This window comes from Varanus komodoensis, unplaced genomic scaffold (assembly GCF_004798865.1).
Source record: "Varanus komodoensis strain SLA01 unplaced genomic scaffold, ASM479886v1 scaffold6_2, whole genome shotgun sequence".
NCBI lineage: Eukaryota > Metazoa > Chordata > Lepidosauria > Squamata > Varanidae > Varanus > Varanus komodoensis.
In genome coordinates, this window is record NW_025336346.1 from 7049937 (window position 1) to 7071293 (window position 21357).

Below are 21357 nucleotides of genomic sequence, written 5' to 3' on the forward strand. Positions count from 1 at the left end.
TGCATCTACTTAACAATAGCTCTGTCGAGATCACTTTTTGCTAGTTTTTAAATAAAGATTTCACGGGGCACTTTGTCGAACGCTTTGCTAACGTCTAAGCAAATTATGTTCACAGCTTTTCCACTGTCCATTTGCGAGATTACCCATCAAAAATAAGATTAGGTTAGTTTGGCATGACTTATTCTTAAGAAATCTATGCTGGCTTCGGTTCATCACGGTATTTTCTTCAAAGTGCTTGCAGAGCGATTTTTAAAATAACTTGTTCCAGTACTTTCCCAGGGACTGATGTTAGAATGACTAGTCTATAATTCCTCAGTTCGTCTCCCCGCCAACACTTTTTTTTTTTTTTTTTTTTTTTTGGAAGATGAGGACAACATCAGCTCTTCCCGAGTCGTCGGGCACGTCCCTGTTTGCCAAGAATTCTCGAAAATAATAGATAGAGGTTCAGAGAGTTCTTCCGTCAGCTCCTTTATGCCTCTAGCATGGAGCTCGTCGTGGCATTGCTTGTAACAAAGACTTAACATTACAGAGAAAAAGCTATATGTATTGCTATGTTTAATTTTTGGAGGGGAAAGGCATGCGGTACGGCATACGCTGGGTGGGGAACGTACTTGCATTTCTCCCCCGTCTGCCTCCCCCTCCCCGTCCCAGTCCATGATTCCCGAACTATCCCTTTCATCCAGTGAGCGGAGGGAATCTGGACTCAACCGTAACCCGGAAGTCCCTTCCCCCGAACGGAGCAATCTCATCCTTTTTATAAACATGCTTCTCCCCACCCCTTTCTTTCTATCTCTATGGTCCTGCAGTTTAGCTCCTCCTCCTGGCACTCAGCCACGCCCCGATGTCCACTTCTCTCCTCTTTCGCGGACTGGCAATAAAGTTTTCGTGGTCGGGTGGGGCCTCTCTCACCTTTCTGTTCCTCTTCTGCCCCGCCCCCTCCGACCGCCCCGCCCCCAGAGGAGCGACGAAGCGGGCGAAGCGAAAACAAACATGGCGGCCGTGACGGGGGCGGTTGCGCTGGCCGCGGCCGGGGAGGAGGGAGGCAGCGCAGCAACTCGCCTGAGAAGAGCGGCCGAGTAGCGCCGCATCTTCTCTCCCGCCCGACCTGCCCTGCGCCTTCTCCGTGGTGGTCGACATGGAGGCGGTGGGGGCTGTGGAGGAGGGCGAAGAGCCACTGAAAGGGGTCCGCGTTCTCGGCTCCGAGCTGGTGGAGAACTACACGGTGAGGGAAGGGAAGCGGCGACGGAGGAGGAGAGGGGGGAAAGGGTGTTTTTTTTTCTTTTTCTGAGGGCAGCCTTTAGCTCTACTCCAGACTCGTCGTCCTCCTCCTCTAGGGATCCCATGAGAGGAAGGTCCCGGGTCCTTCCTGTCTTTTTTGTCCCAGGTGTAGAGTGGTGGGTGAAGGGCGCTCGCTGAGCTCAGGTTTAAACGAGCGCTAGTCGGGGGAAGCTCGGTAAAGTTACTTCCCTTACGCCTCCCGTTTCCCGCCGTTGGTCAACTGGAGCAGCATCCAGCGGATCATCGAGGTGGTCGTGCCTGGACTCAGTGTGCTTCTGACTGGCACAGAACTCCTCGCCGAGCTGCACATTCATGGGCAGGAAATTGCCAAAGGCAGGAAATAAATTCTCTCAAGAAGAGGCCACTGCCGGGTGTTGTCTCATTCCGGCTGAGATTGTAAGTACTTGGCCATCAAAAGAGAATTTTGGTTTCCAAAAGACCACCTCGCTCTGCTGGCTTCCTTAAAACGTTTTCGTATGATTCCGCCCTTTCCCACCTGGGTAAACGGGACAAGCATAAAGCATCCTCTGGGGCTGGACTGAAAATGTCACGCATAGGCTTCGTTGTTTATGTTGGTTGCTAGTGGGTTTTTTTTTTTTTTTTTAAGTAGAAAATGTGTCGGGGAAGACTCGACTCAGCTTCAGTAACATTCAACATATGAGTGACTTGCTTAGCTGTTGAGAAATACCCTCAAACATCTAACCTTTTAAAACTCTTGTATGGAGGGAAAGACAGTTCTTTGATTATGTGGCAATTGTTGCAGAATACTGCTGCATTTATTGTTACCATTCCATACAGAGTTATCTGTATAGAACAGTATGCTAATAATTTTAGGAGCAAGTATACCCAGAAAGATTCTGTTTAAACGCCTCAGACAACCTATTACATAACTGAAAATGGGTGGGTCTCTCATTTTTTCAGTTGGCTAAGCTGTTCTGCTCAGTGAATCTTGTGGCATATCAGTATATTGGCATATACTGGCTCTAAATCAGTTTTAAAATGGTATTTATATTCAAGCTGTAATATTGTTTAGAATTAGGCCTCATGATTTTCAGTTGGATTTGCATGTAAAACATTAAGAATAAAGGAGTTTTATAACATACTCAAATTTATTTGTGATATACTTAGGGAAGATAGAAATAAAATAGGAGGATTTGAAGAATATTTCCTCCTTAGCTGAAATAAAAGAGAAGCAAGAAAAGCAAGCAGTGTTGATATAATACCTTAAACTGTTTGGTCTTTGTGCAGATTAAATTAATGGTGCACGATTCAGCCAAAATTTAGCAGAAACCCTTTTGCTTTTAGTGAAAAAGATAAGCACATGCTTAAATTTTTCTCACTGATATCAGTAGTGTTTGACTGTTTTACTGGCCCATGCCCTCAGCTTGTTATTGAAAAGTGGTATAGCCTATCCCAGGCAACACAAACTGATGGGGTGCCTATTATAGCTGCATCATAAGAAGAAAACTATAGTTATTTCAGTGTATTACATTTCAGGCTAGGATATCCTAACCAGGTACTCTCCAGACGTTTTGGACTATACATCCTAGCATTCCTCACCCTTTTTTGAGCTGGTTGCCACTTATGGAATCTGAAGGGCACCAGGTATATCCCTAAACAGTGAGATGGGGTTTTTTTCAAAGTGAGGATCATGTATCAGATTGTACTGTAAGCATACTGCACAGAGTGATAAACAGTCCTAACTCTAATGAGGTGCAAGAGCTCTCTTTGGAGATAGAGGCTAAAAAGTAATAAATATTAATACGTATAAAACAGCCTCCATGTTTGTAAGCTGATGGACTTTTCAGTCTTCCTGTAATTATATGCATCAGTGAATTCTGGAGAATTCTGGCTTACCACAATTGAGCTATGTGATAATATACACAAATTGTTAGCTCTTGCTTTGTTTTTTGTGCCAGCAGGAGCCACTGAACTAGCTAGGAATTGAAATCTGATTGTGTTGTTTGGATTGGACCTCCTAGTTCTTACTTGCAAACAAACCACTGTTTGAACATCAGTTGCAATTTGCAATTGTGGCCTGAAGAGTTACCAATATTCCAGGAATCCTGGTTTGGCTGATACAGTAAATTTTCAATTTCTAGTTATTTTAGCTGCTCCTGCTGAAGAGCCAGATGGTAGCCACTGCCAAGTGTTCCATAATAAACCGGGTTTCTCTAGAGTCCTAGTTTACTGTTGCATACAGCTGCCATCTTCTAAAATATTTGTTGCATTTCTGTTTGTTTTACTCATGCTACCTGAAACCTTGTGATAAGAGGAGGACTAGAGGTTCCCCAGAGTCTATCTGGGAGAACCACCCAACTGTCCCTTTTGTATTTTTGTTGTTACTTGTTGACAGATCATCTCTGTCCTTTTGTGACCATATGAATGAATGCCCTCCAAAGTGTCCTGACCATGATGGCACTGTTCAGCTCTTGTAAACTCAAGGCTGTGGCTTCCTTTATGGAATCAAGCCATCTTGCTCTTGCTCTTTTGCCTTTCCCTAGCTTTGTCCTCTCCAGTGAGTCTTGCCTGCCAGTGATGTTCCCAAAGTGCAACAGCCTCAATTTTGTCCTTTTTGCTTCCAGGGAAAGTTTTAGCTTGAGTTGATCTAGGACCCACTATTTGCCATTCCCAAGTATTCACGAAGCTGGGTGAATACTGGGCACTTTATTCCTTCCAGGTGCTTTCAGTTATAAAATTAACTTCATTTTATAATATTGTAGGTTTTTCCTCACAGGCTTCTCCTTCAAAGATGTTTTTTATCTTTTTATCTCTTCTGTATATTTCCACATATTGATTCCACTTTCTCTATTATTTTTTTCCAGTCCAATAGTACATTCCCCTGTTAGTCTTTCTATATTCCCAATCTAGGCTTCAATTTCCCTTTGATTTTTTGGATCGTTTAGAAGAGGTCTCTAGTTTTTCCTCTTTTGTTCCTTTGCACTTGTCATTGTAAATTTTTAAATTTATTTTCAATCTAAAATACAACCAAGAAAAAACTTACAACAACTATATTCCTTACTTCTTTGTACCAATAACACAATTGATAGTATTTTACTTTCCAATGCTTGATTATGATATATTTGGAAAAAAGGATCTGTCAAAGATCTTTCTAGGTGAGAAAATTCTAATATTAGCCATATTATCTGATTGGATTATAGTATAATATCTGGTATATGTCTCACTTGATTTGCTATATAATAGAACTTTACATTAGGGAAACCCAGTCCCCCTATTTATACCATCTTTTATTTATCCTCACTTTTTTATCCCTGTTACAAAACTCATTAATCATATCTTGCCATTCTTTTAATTCTTTATCTGTTATCTTAATTGGTAACATAATAAATAAAAAGGCAGTATTTTCATTGTACATAGTGCTATTCTACCAAACCAAGATAATCCAGTAAATTATTTCATTTTCTTTTTTATTTCATTTGTCATCTTATCAAAGTTATGCTTTTTTAAACATTTAACTTGTTTAGTACTATTATACCTAAATATTTGATAACTTTAAACTTACTCCTAACTTTTCCTTTCATTTCTTTATTATTATTAAATAGCATAATCTCTGATTTGTCCCAGTTATCCTTAAACCCACTATTTCTTCAAATTGTTTTAGATGTAATCTTACCTAATGCATAGCATCCAATGGGTCCCTTATTGTTAACAAAGTCTCATCAGCAAATAGACTAATCTTAACCTCATTCTCAATGCCTGTACTGTTTATTATATTATCATTTCTCAGACTGTTGGCTAGTAATTTTATGACTAAAGCAAACAATACTGGGAAAAGGGGACGTTCTTGTTTAGCACCATGGCCTAGGGATATTTGGTTCACTATATTGACATTTGCTATCACATTTGCTTCATTACCTAAATAAAATTGCTCTTTTGCTCCTTTACATAGTTTTCCAAATCCTACTATTTTTATTAACATCTTTATTGTTGGCCATTCCACATAATTAAAGGCTTTAAAATTATCTAAAGATATTATGCCAGCTTTAAATTCCTCCTTACAAATAACCTAATTATTCAAAACTCATTTAGTCAAATCTGCCATCTGCCTCCATACTATAAAACCACTTTGATCCACTTTAATATATTTCTAAATGATTTTTTTCAATCTATTTGCTAATACTGCTGTAAAAAATTGTGTCTTGGTTTATCAGTAATATGGGTCTATAAGACCCTGGATCAGTTATTAGGCTTAGGAATTAAAATTATTGTGGAATATTTCCAAGATGCTTGTATATTTCCTCTTCCCAGTATTTCATTAAACAAAGCCTTTAATTTTGGAATCAAAAACTTTAGAAAACTTTGTAGTATTCTGGTCCTAATTCAGGAGATTTCCCTCTTTTCAACTTATTAATACTCTCTTCTGTTTCTTCCTCTCTAATTGTTTGTTCCATTAAGTCTATATCCATCTGTTTTAATTTCCCCCCAACATTTTCCTCTCTATACAATTTAACTTTCTCTAATGATAATTCTTCACCTGCATATCGTTAGGATAATCTCTTGTTAAGAAGGCAAATACCACCCTTGGTTGTATAGCCAGAAGCATGGCTTCATGATCTAGGGAGATGATGATACCTTTCTACATGACTCTGGTGTGCCAACAACTGGAGTACTGCATCCAGTTCTGGGCTCCACATTATAGGAGAGACATAGCTAAGTTAGAATCTGTTCAGCGCTGGGTCACAAGAATGGTAGCCGGGTTAGAAGGGATGACATATGAGGAGAGATTGAGGGAACTGGGTCTTTTCAGCCTGGAGAAGAGGTGACTCAGAGGGAATCTTTTTAGCGACTTATATGAGGGGATGTCATGTGGAGGAGGGCCGGAACCTGTTCTTCCTGCAGTGGAGGGCAAGATGCATTCCAGTGGGGTAAAACTCAAGGAACCAGGCTTCAGGTTGGATGTCAGAAAGTATTTTCTCACAGTTAAGACCCCTAGAATTTGGATTGGGCTTCCAAGCGAGGTGGTTGAGGCCCCATCAGTGTCAGTGTTCAAGCAAAGATCAGACAACCACATAAGCAGAGCCAGCTAGAGTCTTGAATCAGAGTTCTGACTCACTTTATTCCTGTTACACTTTTTCATATTTTTGTCTGTAACTACTTCAGGGCTTACAACCTTGAATTCTTATTGCTAAATTCAAAATGCACCCTTTTCAAATATATTAATTGTCTCTATTTTTTCAACTTCTGCATTTGTCCTTGTAATGGTTGGATCTGTGCTTCAGCCATCTAAGCAGTTTCATCGCTCTCAGCTCTGGGGTATACCAAGTAGCTGTATAAGCTGTACAACAAAGAGGGCATTTAGGAGTGATTGTGTCATCTGCCTGGGTCATTTTTTTTATTGCAGAGAGTGACCAGGGCTTTGACAGGATTGCCATCCAGTTCAGGCAAAAAAATTCCTCAGAGCCCTCTGGAAACCATCTAAAACCATGGATCACCCACTCTTATGGATCACCCACCCTTGTGAAAGTGAAAAGCTGCCATAAGTCATGTGGAGGAGGGCCGTAACCTGCCATAAGTCTACATCTCAGTCGGCAGTGACATGAACATAACAAAGAGATTGGTTCAAAGCACCCCACACTCAGAGCACCATTTTCAAATCCAGCTGAGAAGACCAGCTCTAGAGTATGCCCCACCACATGCATTGGGCTATTGATATGTTGGGGCAGTCCTGTGGTTGTCATGGAAACCATGAAATCTTGAACAGCCCTGGATAGCGTGCCCTTAGCATGAAGATTGAAGTCCCCCAGTACCAGCAGTCAAAGGGACTCCAACATCACATCCAAGACCTTTGTCAGCTCAGGTAGGTTGCAGTGTAGGTGGTACATGAGCAGAATCCCCAATCTGTCTTGCTGGCCCAACACAAGATGCAAACACTCCAGACTCCAAACAAACAGTGCTTGGATGCATATGATGCCTGGAGAGAGAGAGGAGGAATTCCTGTAGACCATAACAACTTCCCTTCCCCAGCCCTCACATCTACCCTGATGCTGCACCATCAGGGTAGATGTGCAGTAACCAGGTGGACACAACTGGAAGAGACTAACTCCTCCCTGTACTCCCACCCAGGTCTCATTTATACATGCCAGATCAGCTGCTTCATCCACAATTTAGATTCAGGGAGGTTTTATTCTTCACCTAGAGCTGGCTGACATGACAACCATCAAACCCCTGGGTCAAGGGAGGAATGGAACACAGCGCAGCCATTAGCTGTCTAAGCTGCATTCCCCTTACCAGGCCAGTTCTCACAGCACCTTATCTCCCTCTGCCTGTCGCTATGCTAATTGGGATCCCCACCGTCTCCCTGCTTGGCTGCATAGATGCCTTCTCAGCTAGGACCCCAGACATAGGCCCATGAAGGCAGAGGGGGTGAGGGACAACCAGAAAGGCATGTTCACCCATGTGGAATCCTAAAGAGGCATACCAAAGGAGCACATCCCCTTTGATGTTGCCCCCTTCGAGGAAGCCCTTGCCAGGACAGCCTGCCAGTGATGGCCCACCAACCAGCAGCAGACCCACTTTTATGTGGAGGAGGCTGTTGGAATAGCCAGGCCAGGTGCAGGCACTTAGCCCTGGTGGACTGTGCTGGGACTGGAAGGAAGGGGGGCACAGTTGTCACAGTAGCAGGTCTTAAAGTGCTGTTCAGAAGTCCTCTTCCTCAGCTGTCCCAGCCCTGGAGTGCAGAATGCCCTTGGCCGAGTCTTCTCCAATTTGGGATATAAACCATTTGATATATACTTTCTGCTTTGCCGTAATTTTATAAATGAAGTCTGCAAAGTTTTATAGCTTGTCTATACATTTAGAAAATAAAAAAAATGTAACCATTGGTATTCTTACTGTGACCTGATAATACAAAACAGGAGCAAAGGAAGTAACTGACTTCTAGTGATGAAGTGTACATGTTTGGGAGCTTCAGAGTTGTTGAAAGAACTGTTTAATGTACAATATCTTTTATGCAGGAAAAATGGGTCAAATATAGATGATGATTCTAGGCGCACAGTACTGAGGGTTCTATACCCAGGGAAGAACTGAGTGCACAACTTGAGCTTTCTTTGAAGTTTCTGCCGCAGCATCTGCTGCTCCTGTTCAGTTTTCAAAACAGCTTGCTGGTTCAACAGTCAGAGCTGCTGCAGTGAAAACTTCAAAGAAACCTCCAGCTGTGCTTATGGTCTGCTCCAAAGCTCACATGTAGCCTCCATAAATGGTAGCCACTGTCTGTAGGCTACTGGTATTATTTCATTTCTGTTAGTCCTTAGATGGGGATGAACCTCAAGCAGAAATAAGACTGCACATCAACATCTAGGAATAAGTCTATATTAACATCCAGCCTACAAGGCAATCCATTGCTTTTTTATTATCTGTCCCATTTATTTGAATGTTTACATTGGCAGCATTGAAATCATTAAACAGTAGTCTCCAGGTTACAGATGTCTGGGTTATGAACAACCTATATTAACAAACAAGCAAACCCAGAAGACCTGCCTCATCCTTGTGCAGCAAGCAGCACCCACAGGCAAAAACTTTCTTGTTGACCACTTATCCTACCCTGACCACTCTATTGCAGCTCCTTGCATTCTCAAAAGGTTTCTCCAGAACGCTGGGAGATGCTCAGGAAATGCCTGTCATGTGGTCTGAGTAGCTTCTCTAGAAGTGGGACATTTCTGCAGAACAAGTAGCTTCCTTGTAATGTGTTGCCAACACAGTACGGAGTGAAGGAATGCTAATCTTTTCCCCACATTTGATCTTTTCAGTAGGCATACTTAGAAATGATAAAGCAGAAGGACAAAACACATTAATGGGATAAAACATAGATATATGCTAAATCCTGCTGAAAGTTGAAGCTGTTACTCTGACGTGTCTTGCGAGTTTCTTTGGAACACTCAGTGTTGTTATCACTGATGTGGAGGAAATGAAAATAAATGACTCACAACCTGCTTCTTTAACTACTAATATTGGGAGTAATGTATGACTACATTGCTGTGTAATTGAAATGTGTGCTTCGGAAGCGTACTGGCCCAATTAGTGTGTTAAAATAATCCAGGGTTTGTTTGTTTGTTTTAAACCTTGAGTTGTTGTGAATGAGCATGCTGGTATGCCCTGAATACTTCTGCTATGAGCAGGGGTGACTAAACATCAGTGACATTCAAATCAGGAACTTTGTCTTGTCTCACTGTTGACAAGCTATATTTGGGAAGGACAAAGCAAAGTTTCTGATTTGCATCTCCCAGCAAACAATTCAGAGAATAAGTGTTCCTGGGTTGTTTATTCGCTTCTGCTCACAGTGAGAGCAAATGGGCAGTGTGCACCAGCATTCTTGCTAATTCTGAACCCAGGGTTTAAAAAAAAAAGTTGAGTTTTTGTGATATGCAAATGAGGCCATGTTGGCTGCTTAGAAAAAGCTGTTAGTTTAAATACTTCATATATGAAGTCCCCTCCCCCCGCCCCCATCCCTGGGAAAGTTTCTAAATATTGCCAGTAAGATTGAATACATGTTTCAGAATACAAATAAAATGTGGAGAACAAACTTCAGCTGAGCGGAGGAATAACTTGTTTCTCAAAACCTTGCTGGTTATGTTACAGAATACAAAGTCTGAAATATTGGCCTAGTTTGCATGATAAGATACCCTAAGCTGCATATTGAAGGACTCTCACTGGTTTTCCATTCCTGTTGTAAACATTTTTTGCCTCCATTGCTACTGATTGATGAAGCTTTTTAAGGTATTATAGTCTATGGTTTAAGTTCACACAACTTAACAATCCATTTTTGGTACTAATTCATGTTGGGTTACTGTCATGCAGACCCGGTCAGTATATTGCAAGGATAATAATGGGGAGACCACTAACCACGAGCTCTTTAGAGAAAAAATGGGGAATGTAATAATATGTGGCAAACTGTTGCTTCTGTGTGTCAGAAACTGGTTTTCCCCTTATTCAATTCAAGCTTCTAAAACAATAGTCAATCTCCTTCAAAAATAGCTCTTTATTGCTATTTTACAACTAGCAAGCTACAGCCACTGGAAGACTATTCTCTAAGCATAAGTAAAGTGATTTGTGGAACCCAAACTAGAAAATACTTCTGAAAACCCTCCTTTTCAGTAATGTATTTCATCACTCTGGAGAAAGGCTAACCTCCCAGGATCTATACAGCCTCCCAACTTCTATCTCGATGCTGCATCATTGGATCAGGGACTAGATAGGGCAAGGGCTTGTCTTCCTCCTCTCCCTTGCACACCCCCCCCCCGCCAGTTCTCCTCCTCCTCCGGAGCCACATGTGGCTCTTGAATCCCTCTGGACTGCTTATCTGCTAATCAGTCACTAAACACACCTATATCTCCCAATTTACTGAGCTTCCCCTCCACACCCCCGCCCCTGTAGGCCAACCATGGGTAAATTGAAGAAAAGTTTATGAAGAAAACCAAATGTTTAATGGTACGTGGGTAGATCCATTTGCTTTTACTGCTGACAAACTTATGGGGTTTGCTGTTCAATGCATGCAGCCCTTTAGCACTGACTGACTCTGTAGAAAGCTGTTCTCCTATTCAAAATATATGAAAGGAGTCCTACTAGTTTCTAATGTAAGATTAAAAATAACAGTTTTTACTGACTGAACAGGAGCTGCAGTCAGTGAAGATATAGATCTACTTCCTTGGTTTTTTAGGAGTTCAAAATGTTTTTGTTGCATGCAGAAATAAAAATTTGTTTTCTCTGTAGCAGTTCATTGATTTCATAAATGCAACACATTATAGGTTTGTTTTATACATAGCATAAAGGTAAAAAATGATATATGTAGTGTTATCTTCATTTTAGATGTCAAAAGGGTTTTGTGGCTCCCAGTGTTTTCTGTGGGAAATGGGTCCAAATGGCTCTTTGAGTGTTTAAGGTTGCCAACCCCTGCCCTAGTTCATTCTCTACGCTGCACTGCATTTTGATGGGAGATGAGGATTGGATGTCTTTACAGTTTGCATCAAATTATACTAAGAAGTGATAACTAAATTCAGCTGGAAACTGGTATCTGCCTTGTACATTTGAGCTTGTCATTTGTGCTTGTCTAAGACTCAGAAGTGAGGGGCTAAGGAACCTGTGTATGACCAGTAGCACAAATCATAATTGGTAGTCTAGTGGGCTTTGTTTATGTAATTGTCAACAAACACCAGAAGGATTTTGTAGTATTAAATGAAAAATCACTCATTGCTCATCTTAATGGCTTTGGTCAGTTAAAGAGTTAGTTGTTTTCATTTAGGTATATATCATTCAAGTGAGTGTTGGGAGCCATCAGTGGATCGTTAAACATCGATACAGTGACTTCCATGACCTGCATGAAAAGGTAAATATTGTGAAATCGTAGACTTAAAATGTTGGGTAAAGTTGAGCCATTTGAATAGTTCCTCTGAAGGTTCCTCTGTTCTCTTCCTTGCAAAAATACTGACATGTTTCATTTAATTAAAATGAGCTGTGTTGGTTTCTTAAGTAAAGAACTCCCTCTGATTCAAATTGTGAAGCACACTGGGCAGTTACCATAGCCTACCACATGGAAGTTTGTTTCAAAGGCCAGCCAGCAATGTGATTATAGGATTCTTTATTTAAGAAAACTATACTCAGCCACAGTATTGGTGAATTTCAGTGGAAAAAGTTGCTTAGAAAAAGGCTTAAACTTCTATCTATCTATCTATCTATCTATCTATCTATCTATTAAAACATTTCTATGCCGCCCCTTGCCGAAGCCTCGGGGCGGCTCACAACACAAAATAAAATTTCCTCCTGCACTGTGGTCTTGATCCAGGTACATATACAAACACCCCCCACTCTCTTGCCAGCTGCTAGTTTATAGAAAGAAGAGAAGGAAGATCTCAACTGTGGGATTTAATGTGTGGTTAACATCACATATATTTTGATCTGTAGACTGCAGTCTTGGAAGTAAATTCTGTTAAACTGAACAGGGCTGAGTAGGCATATAGAGGATTCATGTTTTCTAGATTCAAAATCTGTTCACGTGCATAAACATAGTGTCATGGAAGATAAATGCTAATTGCATATAAAAATGTAGGCAGACAACCATTGCTGTAGCTTGTAATACTGTTGATGTTTGCAGACTCGTAAACTCATTATAAGATACGAAAGTTTGTTTCTGGAGCTCCAACCTAGTTATCAGATGACTTGGAATCACAGATTTATTGAGCCATACCATATAGACTATAAAGAGCTACTTGGGGAACATGTCTTCCAGCTTTCATTCCAATAAACACAATGTTCTTGATATCATTAATACCACAAATGTTTTTGTCTGGTGCTGTGTTCCTTACACTGACCTGGCCTGGATGACACAACCCTTGCTTGTTATTACACATGTCATAACAACAGGGAGCGCTTTGTCAAGGGTAGCTTGTTTTTTTTTTTTCAAACAAGCTGTCACACAGTGCCCTTGAGCTGTTCTAGGTTTGCCACCCATGAAGGGTGACGTCTTTGGACAAAGACAAAACAAGTTACTCTGGGTGAGCACAACAGCCAGAAAGCAGCATGGCAAGAGTAGAAAAAATGTCTTGTTTCTCTTAAAACGCAATTGCCAGGTGGGTGCCACTGCCAGCAGCTTCCAAAGTGCCGAATCAGTAGTGCAGTAGGTAATGCTGCCACCATTCTCCCTTTTGCGCAGGCAGGAACCCTGTTTCCACTATGGACACACAGATTTTTTATTCTTTGTTCTTGAGGTGCAAACAGCACTCCTGTTCTGGAGCACAAAGGGGTCAACTTCCAGTGTATTAGGGCTGCCCACTGCCCCCTTGAGGCAGAAGGCCTCCTGCGCATTGTTCCAGCCAAGACTAGCATTTGTGCGTTGGGGTACTCTGTGCGATGGGAGTGCCTGACAGCCTTAGTGAGTGGCAATCAGTTTCCTCTACCACAGGACATATAATTAGTTGGGGCTTTGTTAGTGTTTGGTGTTTAACTTCAGGTTCAATCAGTTCTATCTTGCTTAAGTTACTGGAATTTTATTTATGTTTTAAATATGTTTTTAAATCATTTTGTGTGATAATTTTTTCCTAATGTTTTATATTGTGGTACATTTTAAACTGTATGTTAATAGATTGTTGTAAACTCTCCAGAGAGCTTCAGTTGTTGAGAGGTATAGAAGTTAAGTAAATCATCATCATCATCATCATCATCATCATCATCATCATAGCAGCTGCCAGAGAGGAGACTCATTCCTTCTTGTTGATTCCCCTGAGAGCTAAAGGGAAGGAGGGGGCTGGAGGGAACAAAGTACTACACAAAACAACCAATCCACTGTGGCTTACTGCTAGGATTGGATGTGTTGTGTAAAACAGCCATTGCTGCTTATATTTTATTTATTATTTTATTTATAACATTTATATACTGCTTCATATCCAAGTATGGAGATTTTGCAGTGGTATACAATAAAAGATTAAAACATTAAAATCATTAAAAAAGCAAAATACCCACAGTGTCTGATTAGGTCAGGAAGCCTTCCTGAAATAAAAGTGCTTTCAGGAGGTGCTAAAAACAATGGTGACTCCTGCTTGACCTCCTTTTCCATGCCAAGGGACTTGTATCAAATGTAAATTGCTTTTTGGATTGTATATCTAATAAGTGGTACATAATGCTTTAAATAAATCAGATTGCACCTTATACTAACCTGAACATCTAAAAAACACCAAGAAACACTTCTAGAACAAAATAGTTTATTTCATTTTAGTCCTATTGGTTTGAGCATTTACCTCTACATTTCTTGTCATTTAGTATTTCTTGTCTAATTTGTCCTTTACAGCTTGTTTCAGAGAAGAAGATAGATAAGAATCTTTTACCTCCCAAGAAGATCATTGGCAAAAATTCTAAAAGCTTGGTGGAAAAAAGACAAAAGGAGCTGGAAGTATATCTACAGACTCTCCTTGTCACATTTCCCTTAGCTGCACCCAAAGCCTTGTCTCAGTTCTTACACTTTCACTTATATGTAAGCTACACCCTTCCATAATTTGCATGGTTCGGTATCAGACATTCTGTGTTCACAGCAGTTCTTCCACTGATTTGAAGTGGGTTGTGTGGAGTGGTGGGAGAGATTGAGTTAGTGCTTTTTAGCTAGCATTAGTTTTCTAGTATAAAGCTGCTGTGCATTTTTTATTGAAATTTTCTATTTTGGCAAAATCTTGCAAAATAGTTTTATGATGAGAGTCTTTGATTTCTTGCTTCACATCTAAAATGTCTCTTTCCCTCTGTATTTGTGGTAGTTTTCTAATATGTTTAACGTGAAGCAAATATTCTGTAACAGATGGACTCTGGATTTTTATCCCTTTTATGTACTATTAAAGCTTTCTCAGCAGACTTTGTCACATCTAAGATTAACTAGTAACTGCTGCAAAACTAAGCTTTATTTGACTTTCATTCCTTGTATAAATGAGATGTATATTTTGAAGTTAATGATTTCAGGTAGCTTTCCTCTGGTTAATGCATTTATGACTTAATCTCTTGTTAAAGTTTTTTATTGTACCTAGCCGAAAACACTCATCTGATTCACATGTAACAGTAGTTTGAATAAGCCCAAAGTACAAGCTCTGTACTGTGGTTTAACTTTGGATTGTTAATTACGAACAACCCAGGAAGGAAACCCATGTTTTGTTATTGGGTTGTGAGCTCTGCTCTCTTATGTTAACTATCCAAAGTTAAACCACAGCACAAGGTTTGTGCACAATGACAACCCGTGATTGAGCAACAGCCCATGCTCAACCCATGGACCTGTTTACATGATCGTGGAAGGGGAAATAAACTTTGGTGGCTTATCTTCCCATATCATGTGCCAGAGTATCTTTATAGTTACCCGCACTAGCACAGCTTGCTGTTTCATGTGAACCTGGGAAAGATGGCTTGTTGCCATTGTTAACAAGTTACCTCAGAACACTAAAACAATCTGTGATCTGAGGGTAATGTATTAATGGAAAGAAAGCATTCTAGCTGTGTTCATATGATATTATAAGTCATGCCAGCATGGATAATTCTGCAATGTCCCCTGATTTGTGACTGGCATCCATCAGTCACTCTCCAGGATAGTGTGATGGGTTGAATATGAATTGCTGAGTTGCGATTGTTGTTATATACAAACCTGGTTACTGACTGGTTCTCTTGAGAATTTCCCAGTAAAAAACAGAAATGTAATTTCTCCACTTTCTAACTTCCTTCTTTAGTGTGCAAGTGGAGAGTTAGAGCACTATTTACCTTCTATTTTAGAAACTGGCTTGCTTTCCCAGGTTGTTCACATGCTTCATGACAGCAGATGTAATGGTGATACTATCATTTTAAAAGGGGGTACATGTTATTGCTTATCAAAACAAAATTTTACTGAAAAGAAATAACAATTATTACCTTTAGATCTTTTGCTAGCCTTAGTGTCTTAAAGAAGGAAATTAAACTGGGGAAAATATTTCAACATTTATTTAACCTGTTTGTAGACCAACTACTGAGTTGAACTGCATCTCTAAGTCTGCCAATAGGTTTATAAATCTTTTTTATTCATAGTGATTTATGAAGACAGAAACTTGGAACAGAAATTAAAGGACTCGTGTGCTCTTGCTTTTTTATGTTTATTCACTGAAAGCCAGTGCAGTGTAGTGGTTAAGCGCATGGCACTGGGACTCAGCCAATCTGGGTTTTAGTCTCCCACTCAGCCATGGAGCCAAATGGGCCAGTTGCAGACTCTCAATCCAACTTACCACATAGGGTTGTTTTGGGGATAAATTTGAGAGCAGAAGGTGGAGAATATGTGAGCCCCTTTCAGTTCTTTAAAAGAAAAAAAAAGTGGCATGGAAATCTAATAAATAAAATTACTTTGATTTTAAAGAAATACTTTAGATAAATATAAAATTATATGGATTTGTAGAGCCTTCCCAGATCCAAAGCTGAATTCTGAATTTCTCACAGCCTGGTTTTGATGCTCGGACCAGTATGACATGAACTGAGCTCTCTAGCAACACATATGCAGAACACATATGCAGAGTTACTGAGGGTGGTTCCTCTGTAAAAGGGCTACAGAAATTCATGTGCAGTCTTGAATACCTGCAAATAGAAAATAAATTTCCCATTATGCCATGAGAAAATGGATATGCCACTAGACCTGGATCAACATTCTGTCTTTCTGTTCCTTTTGTAATCTGTAAGCAGTGAATCATGCTTTTCCCATTGGGGGTGACAGCATGGGCCCAACCTGAATGGTGCAGGCCGCAGCCCCTGCAGGCTTCTAGGGAGCAGTGCATATCAGTTGAGTACATATATTGGTGCCTAGAAGCCTCTAGTATTTAATACAGGGAGGGAGACCTGTGAAGGTAATTTGAATTCCCTCTTCCAGTCCAGATACTTCTAGACATGTTCCTCACTGTTCCTATTAACTTTAATGTATGTCTCTTTCTTTGATCTAAATATTTTGATTTTTTTTAAGAATAAGTATTACACCATGCCTTAATTCTTGTTTAAGTTGTGGTATCAAACTGCATTTTATATTTTTTAAAACATGATTATCTTAACTATTAATATAGATCTAGCTATTCTTTTGAATATTTGTTTCAATGACTTATTTGCAGGAAATCATTGGGATCACAGCTGCTCTGGCTGAAGAACTTTTTCACAAAGGTACTCTTCTAAACATTACATTCTAACCTTAGCCCTAAAGGTTTCCTGGATAGGTTTACATTTCTTCAGTAAGAAATAAGACTGTCTTTTCTTACACATTTACATGACAGAAGGAAAAAGATAAAAGGGATGATGACGGGAGCAGAGAAGCAGGGCAGTTAGCAAATTAATGCACAGCTCTAAATAGTGCGGGGGATAGGCTACATCAGCTGCTTTAATAGGTCTAGATGTATTAATTTGGCTTAGTTATTTAATTGCAAATTGGTTTTAGGTTTCTGTGAAGAATTTTTATGTTTTAATTGTTGCTTATATTTTATACCGTGTTTATTGTGTTTTATGAATTGTAAATTGGCCAGAGAGTTTCAGCTATTGAGTAGTATGGAAAGTAAGTAAATAATTATAATTAAAATTATAATGGAAATTGAATGGAAGTTCCTGGTGGAGCCAAGTCTCTTAGTAGAGTTGATGGAGGAGCCTTATAATCCCATGGAATGACTGCTGCCAGACAATTGTTCAATTCTTAATACTTATTTATTTATTACTTCTCTCTACTTCTCCCATAGCCCTTCGGGGCCCTCTGGGTAGTGTACAATCCAAAATGAATAAAAACAGCCCTAACAATCCATACAATAAAAATACAGTGCCATCTACCAGACAGCTACTATGGTCAGTAAAATTACCTCAGCCACAGCAGTTATAAAAACGATTGTTACAGTTTCTAAAAATATAAAATACTCATTCAACAGTTCTTAAAAAGTCTGGTAAATAAAAACATATTTGTCTGGCTCTAGGCATACTTCTCTGGGGAGCATATTCTGTAAATGGGGTGCAATCACGGAACAGACCCTCTAAGTTAGTCTAAAACCACATTTCTTTGACCTAAGAAATTACATATGGTGATCAGATTGATATTGAGGATTCTAATATATCAAAATCCTAGTTAAACCTCTCTAATTTCAGTTAGAAATGGAAAATAATCTTTGGTTATTGCCACATTTAAGCCTAATTAACAGTATTTCTATTTTATTTCAGTAATACTGATAAATGCTTGTTAAATCTGTACCACTTGAATTTCAGGCGAGCAGTTGCTTATGGCTGGTGAGGTCTTTAACATTAGACCTTTGCAACTATATGCTATTACTCAACAGCTCTGTCAGGGTAAGCCAACATGTGCAAATGGAGATGCCAAAACTGATCTTGGTCACATCTTGGATTTCACTTGTAGACTCAAGTATTTAAAGGTAATATTGTAATGTAAATATTTTGGTTACACGTTGACACTAGAGGGAGAACTCAGAGTTTCATTAAGAAAAATATATAAAGGTCCAATGAAGTGATATATTACTCATGTGTTCGCTTGAAATCTTTCACCTTGGTTGGCAGATGACTTGAATATACCCTGGGACTATAATATATATGAGTTGGTTCTTAGGGTAGCTAACTTTCAGTGCATATGTTGCCAGCTAAATCCTGCAGAAAACTTACTTATTTGCCTTATTTATTCATGGAATAATTGCCTCTGAATCCTGTTCTCTGTAGGTCTTAGAATGGTTCAGATCCTGATTTTTCAAAAAAAATATTTTTTAAAGCAAAACATGTGTCAAAATCTGACCCAAGATGAAGATTAAATTCCCTTTGACAGTATGCAGAATTGTACGACTGTGCTACATATTTACACTGTGTTGTCAAAAACTCAATACTATATTGCATGCTGGTACTGTGCACAGTAGCATTTTGTCTTTTTATTTCCTAGTTAATCAGTTGTAAATGTTTTTGGATCATAATTTGGCAAGAAGTTAAGTTTGCTAAATAGATGTCTATTGTGCATTTAGTAGTGTCTTCTTTTTTGTTGATAGATAACTGGCACAGGTGGGCCTTTTGGAACCAGTAACATTCAGGAACACCTTTTACCGTTTGACTTATCAATATTTAAGTCTCTTCATCAGATACAGGTATGTTTGAAAAGAATTTTCTAAGAGCTATTCAATTACACATATTTCAGACGTTTTATGCTTGCTGCGTAGGTTAGTATTTGTTTTTCATGTCATATGAACTTACAAGTCTAGCTCATACTTTGCCCACTGTGCTTAGACATTGTTCTCAAGGCCATTAAATGAAGCATGCCAGAGACTAAACCTAATTCATTGTATATGTACTGTATGACTGAACCTTGGATCCCAGTTAATTTTTTTAAAAGCAGAACTGTCATGTATACATATAAAGTAGGTTGGATTCAGATTAACCATGCACACAAACCTGTTTGTGGGAGATCCTTACAGGATGAAATGTAGGATGCAATCCAATGTATGCTTAAATGACAAAAAAAAAGCCAAGCAGAGAAATTGTAGGACTTTTTTCTGTCCAAGCATACATAGAATTACACCTCTAGAGAAATAATTTTTTTGCCACTTCTTATAACCCCTTTCATGAACAGAAAGAGCTTTCCCATTCGCAGTTGAGTATGTCTGAATCTAATCCATTATCTTTATAGCTTCTCTAAAATTTTCCATATGTTTGAGGTTAATTTCCCCACTGTCAAAAAGTTCAGCTTTTTTTAAAAAAAAAAATGACTAGATGTTGATGACTGTAACTGAAGTAACTGCTCCATTTTAGTTGTATTTCCCAAAATAAACTTTGGTGAAATATTGTATTGTAGAGACTTTATTTAGTGTTGCTAAAACTTAGTAGTAGTTACATTTCCATTTTTCCAGTGCTGCTGTTTCATTTCTCTTTATATTGCTTTTTCAAACAGATAAATCACTGTGGTGCAAAGCTTATTAAAGGGTTGACATCCTCAAAGGATACGTTAGCAACACTGAGTGTTCAGTTTTCAGCAACATCCATGATGGTAAGACTCAATAAAATACTACCTACATACATACAGAGTATAATGTATCTGCTGGTTCCATGGAACTAATTTATACATCTTCAGATTTCGGCCAATATGTTGAATAGAGGAAGTGAAATGTAGGACCCAAGTACTACACTAGTGGAAGGAGCTAGTCCTTTGAGAGCAGGAAGAGATGGGAAAAGGGACTTGTGGTAGGAAAGAAGTTGAAGATAGACTTTATATAGATGGTAAAAAATTTAAATTAAAAAAAGTTATCTGCTATTCTAGGCCAGGAGTTTTCTAAAATTAATACTCTCATATCAATATAAAGATTCTATAAACTACCCAGAGAATTTTGACTGTCGGGCAGCATAAAAATGAAATAAATACATAAAACACAGTACTTTAAATGTTATATAGTGTGTGTGCAAATGTGAATCTAAATTATTGCTTCACTGTTCAGCCCTGTGAATTCTTCAGCATGGAGTTCCTCAGGAGTCTTTTCTGGCCTCCATGCTGTCTAACATTTACATGAAACCTCTGAGAGGGCTAATCCAGAGTCTTGGAGTTCATTGCCATCTGTATCCTGATGACATGCAGCCATATTTCTCCTCTTCATCATCAGCAGGTGAGGCTATGAATGTGCTAAACACATTCAAAGCCTCACCTGCTGGCTGCAACAATGGGCTGGATAAGGGCCAACAAACTGAAGTTCAGTTCAGACAAGACTGAGAGGCTGTTGGTGGGTGGTTCCCTTGCCAGATGGGGGGTGTTCAGCCTGTTCTAGATGAGGTTACATTCCCCTGAAGGATCGGGTTCATAGCTTGGGGGTGATCAGTGAGCCATCTTTGCCACCTGATGCTCACATGGCCTCAGTGACTCAGAGTGCTTTCTATCAGCACAACTGGTGACCCAGGTATGCCCCCATCTGGACAGAGATAGCCTGATTTCAGTAATTTAGTCTCTGGTCATCTCTAAATTAGATTACTGCAATGCACTTCATGTGGGGCTGCCCTTGAAGGTGGTTCTGAAGCTGCAGCTCATGCAGAATGCAGCAACCAGATGGAGAATTGGGACCAGGAGACCTGAACATTTGCAACCAGTTCTGACCTACCTGCATTGGCTGCCTTCATGCTTCCGGGCTGGTTTTAACCATTTAACCCTTACATGCAAACCCTGTCAAAACACTTCTCCCAGTCATGATCTACTCAGTCAATATGCTCAGCATGTATTGTGAGCTGCACAGAGAGGCCAATTATGAGCTAGTATAGTTGTATACAAATTTAAATAGATAAATAAAAACCTCTGGGGCCTTCCTCTGAGTGCCAGTCCTGAGGGAAACTTGGAAGGTGTCAACAAGGAGAAGGGCTTTCTCTGTGATGCCCACCCCCAAAAACATCTTTGGAGGAACTTCCTTGCTGTACTCCACCTGCATTGGCTGAAGTGTACGCAAGCCAGTGTGTTTTGGGCACATGTTGGGTGTGTAGTTCTCCTTTGGTTTTTCTTAAGTATTTGCCCTTGTAACGATCCCCTTGAAGTAGGGATGACAAAGTTTGAGGAACAAGTCCTAGCACAGAGAGGTTGACAAAAGTTTACCATGCAGTTATTGA

At 39.6% G+C, this 21357-nt stretch overlaps 1 protein-coding gene across 6 annotated transcripts in view; it reads left to right on the forward strand.

Moving 5' to 3' along the window:
- The first annotated feature begins 993 nt into the window (after positions 1–993).
- NISCH (nischarin) overlaps positions 994–21357 on the forward strand; it is a 54288-nt gene continuing 33924 nt past the window's right edge. For 3 of the 6 annotated variants that reach the window (XR_006416726.1, XM_044451626.1, XM_044451628.1), the window contains exons 1-7: positions 994–1222; positions 11534–11617; positions 14072–14254; positions 16869–16917; positions 17995–18158; positions 18774–18869; positions 19670–19765. Coding sequence is in view for 4 of the 6 variants with exons in the window: in XM_044451626.1 (XP_044307561.1) it covers positions 1136–1222; positions 11534–11617; positions 14072–14254; positions 16869–16917; positions 17995–18158; positions 18774–18869; positions 19670–19765 (759 nt within the window). In the remaining 2 variants the exon portion in view is untranslated. The remainder of the gene's footprint in view (positions 1223–11533; positions 11618–14071; positions 14255–16868; positions 16918–17994; positions 18159–18773; positions 18870–19669; positions 19766–21357) is intronic. The other 3 variants (XR_006416725.1, XM_044451625.1, XM_044451624.1) reach the window with 3 other exon arrangements.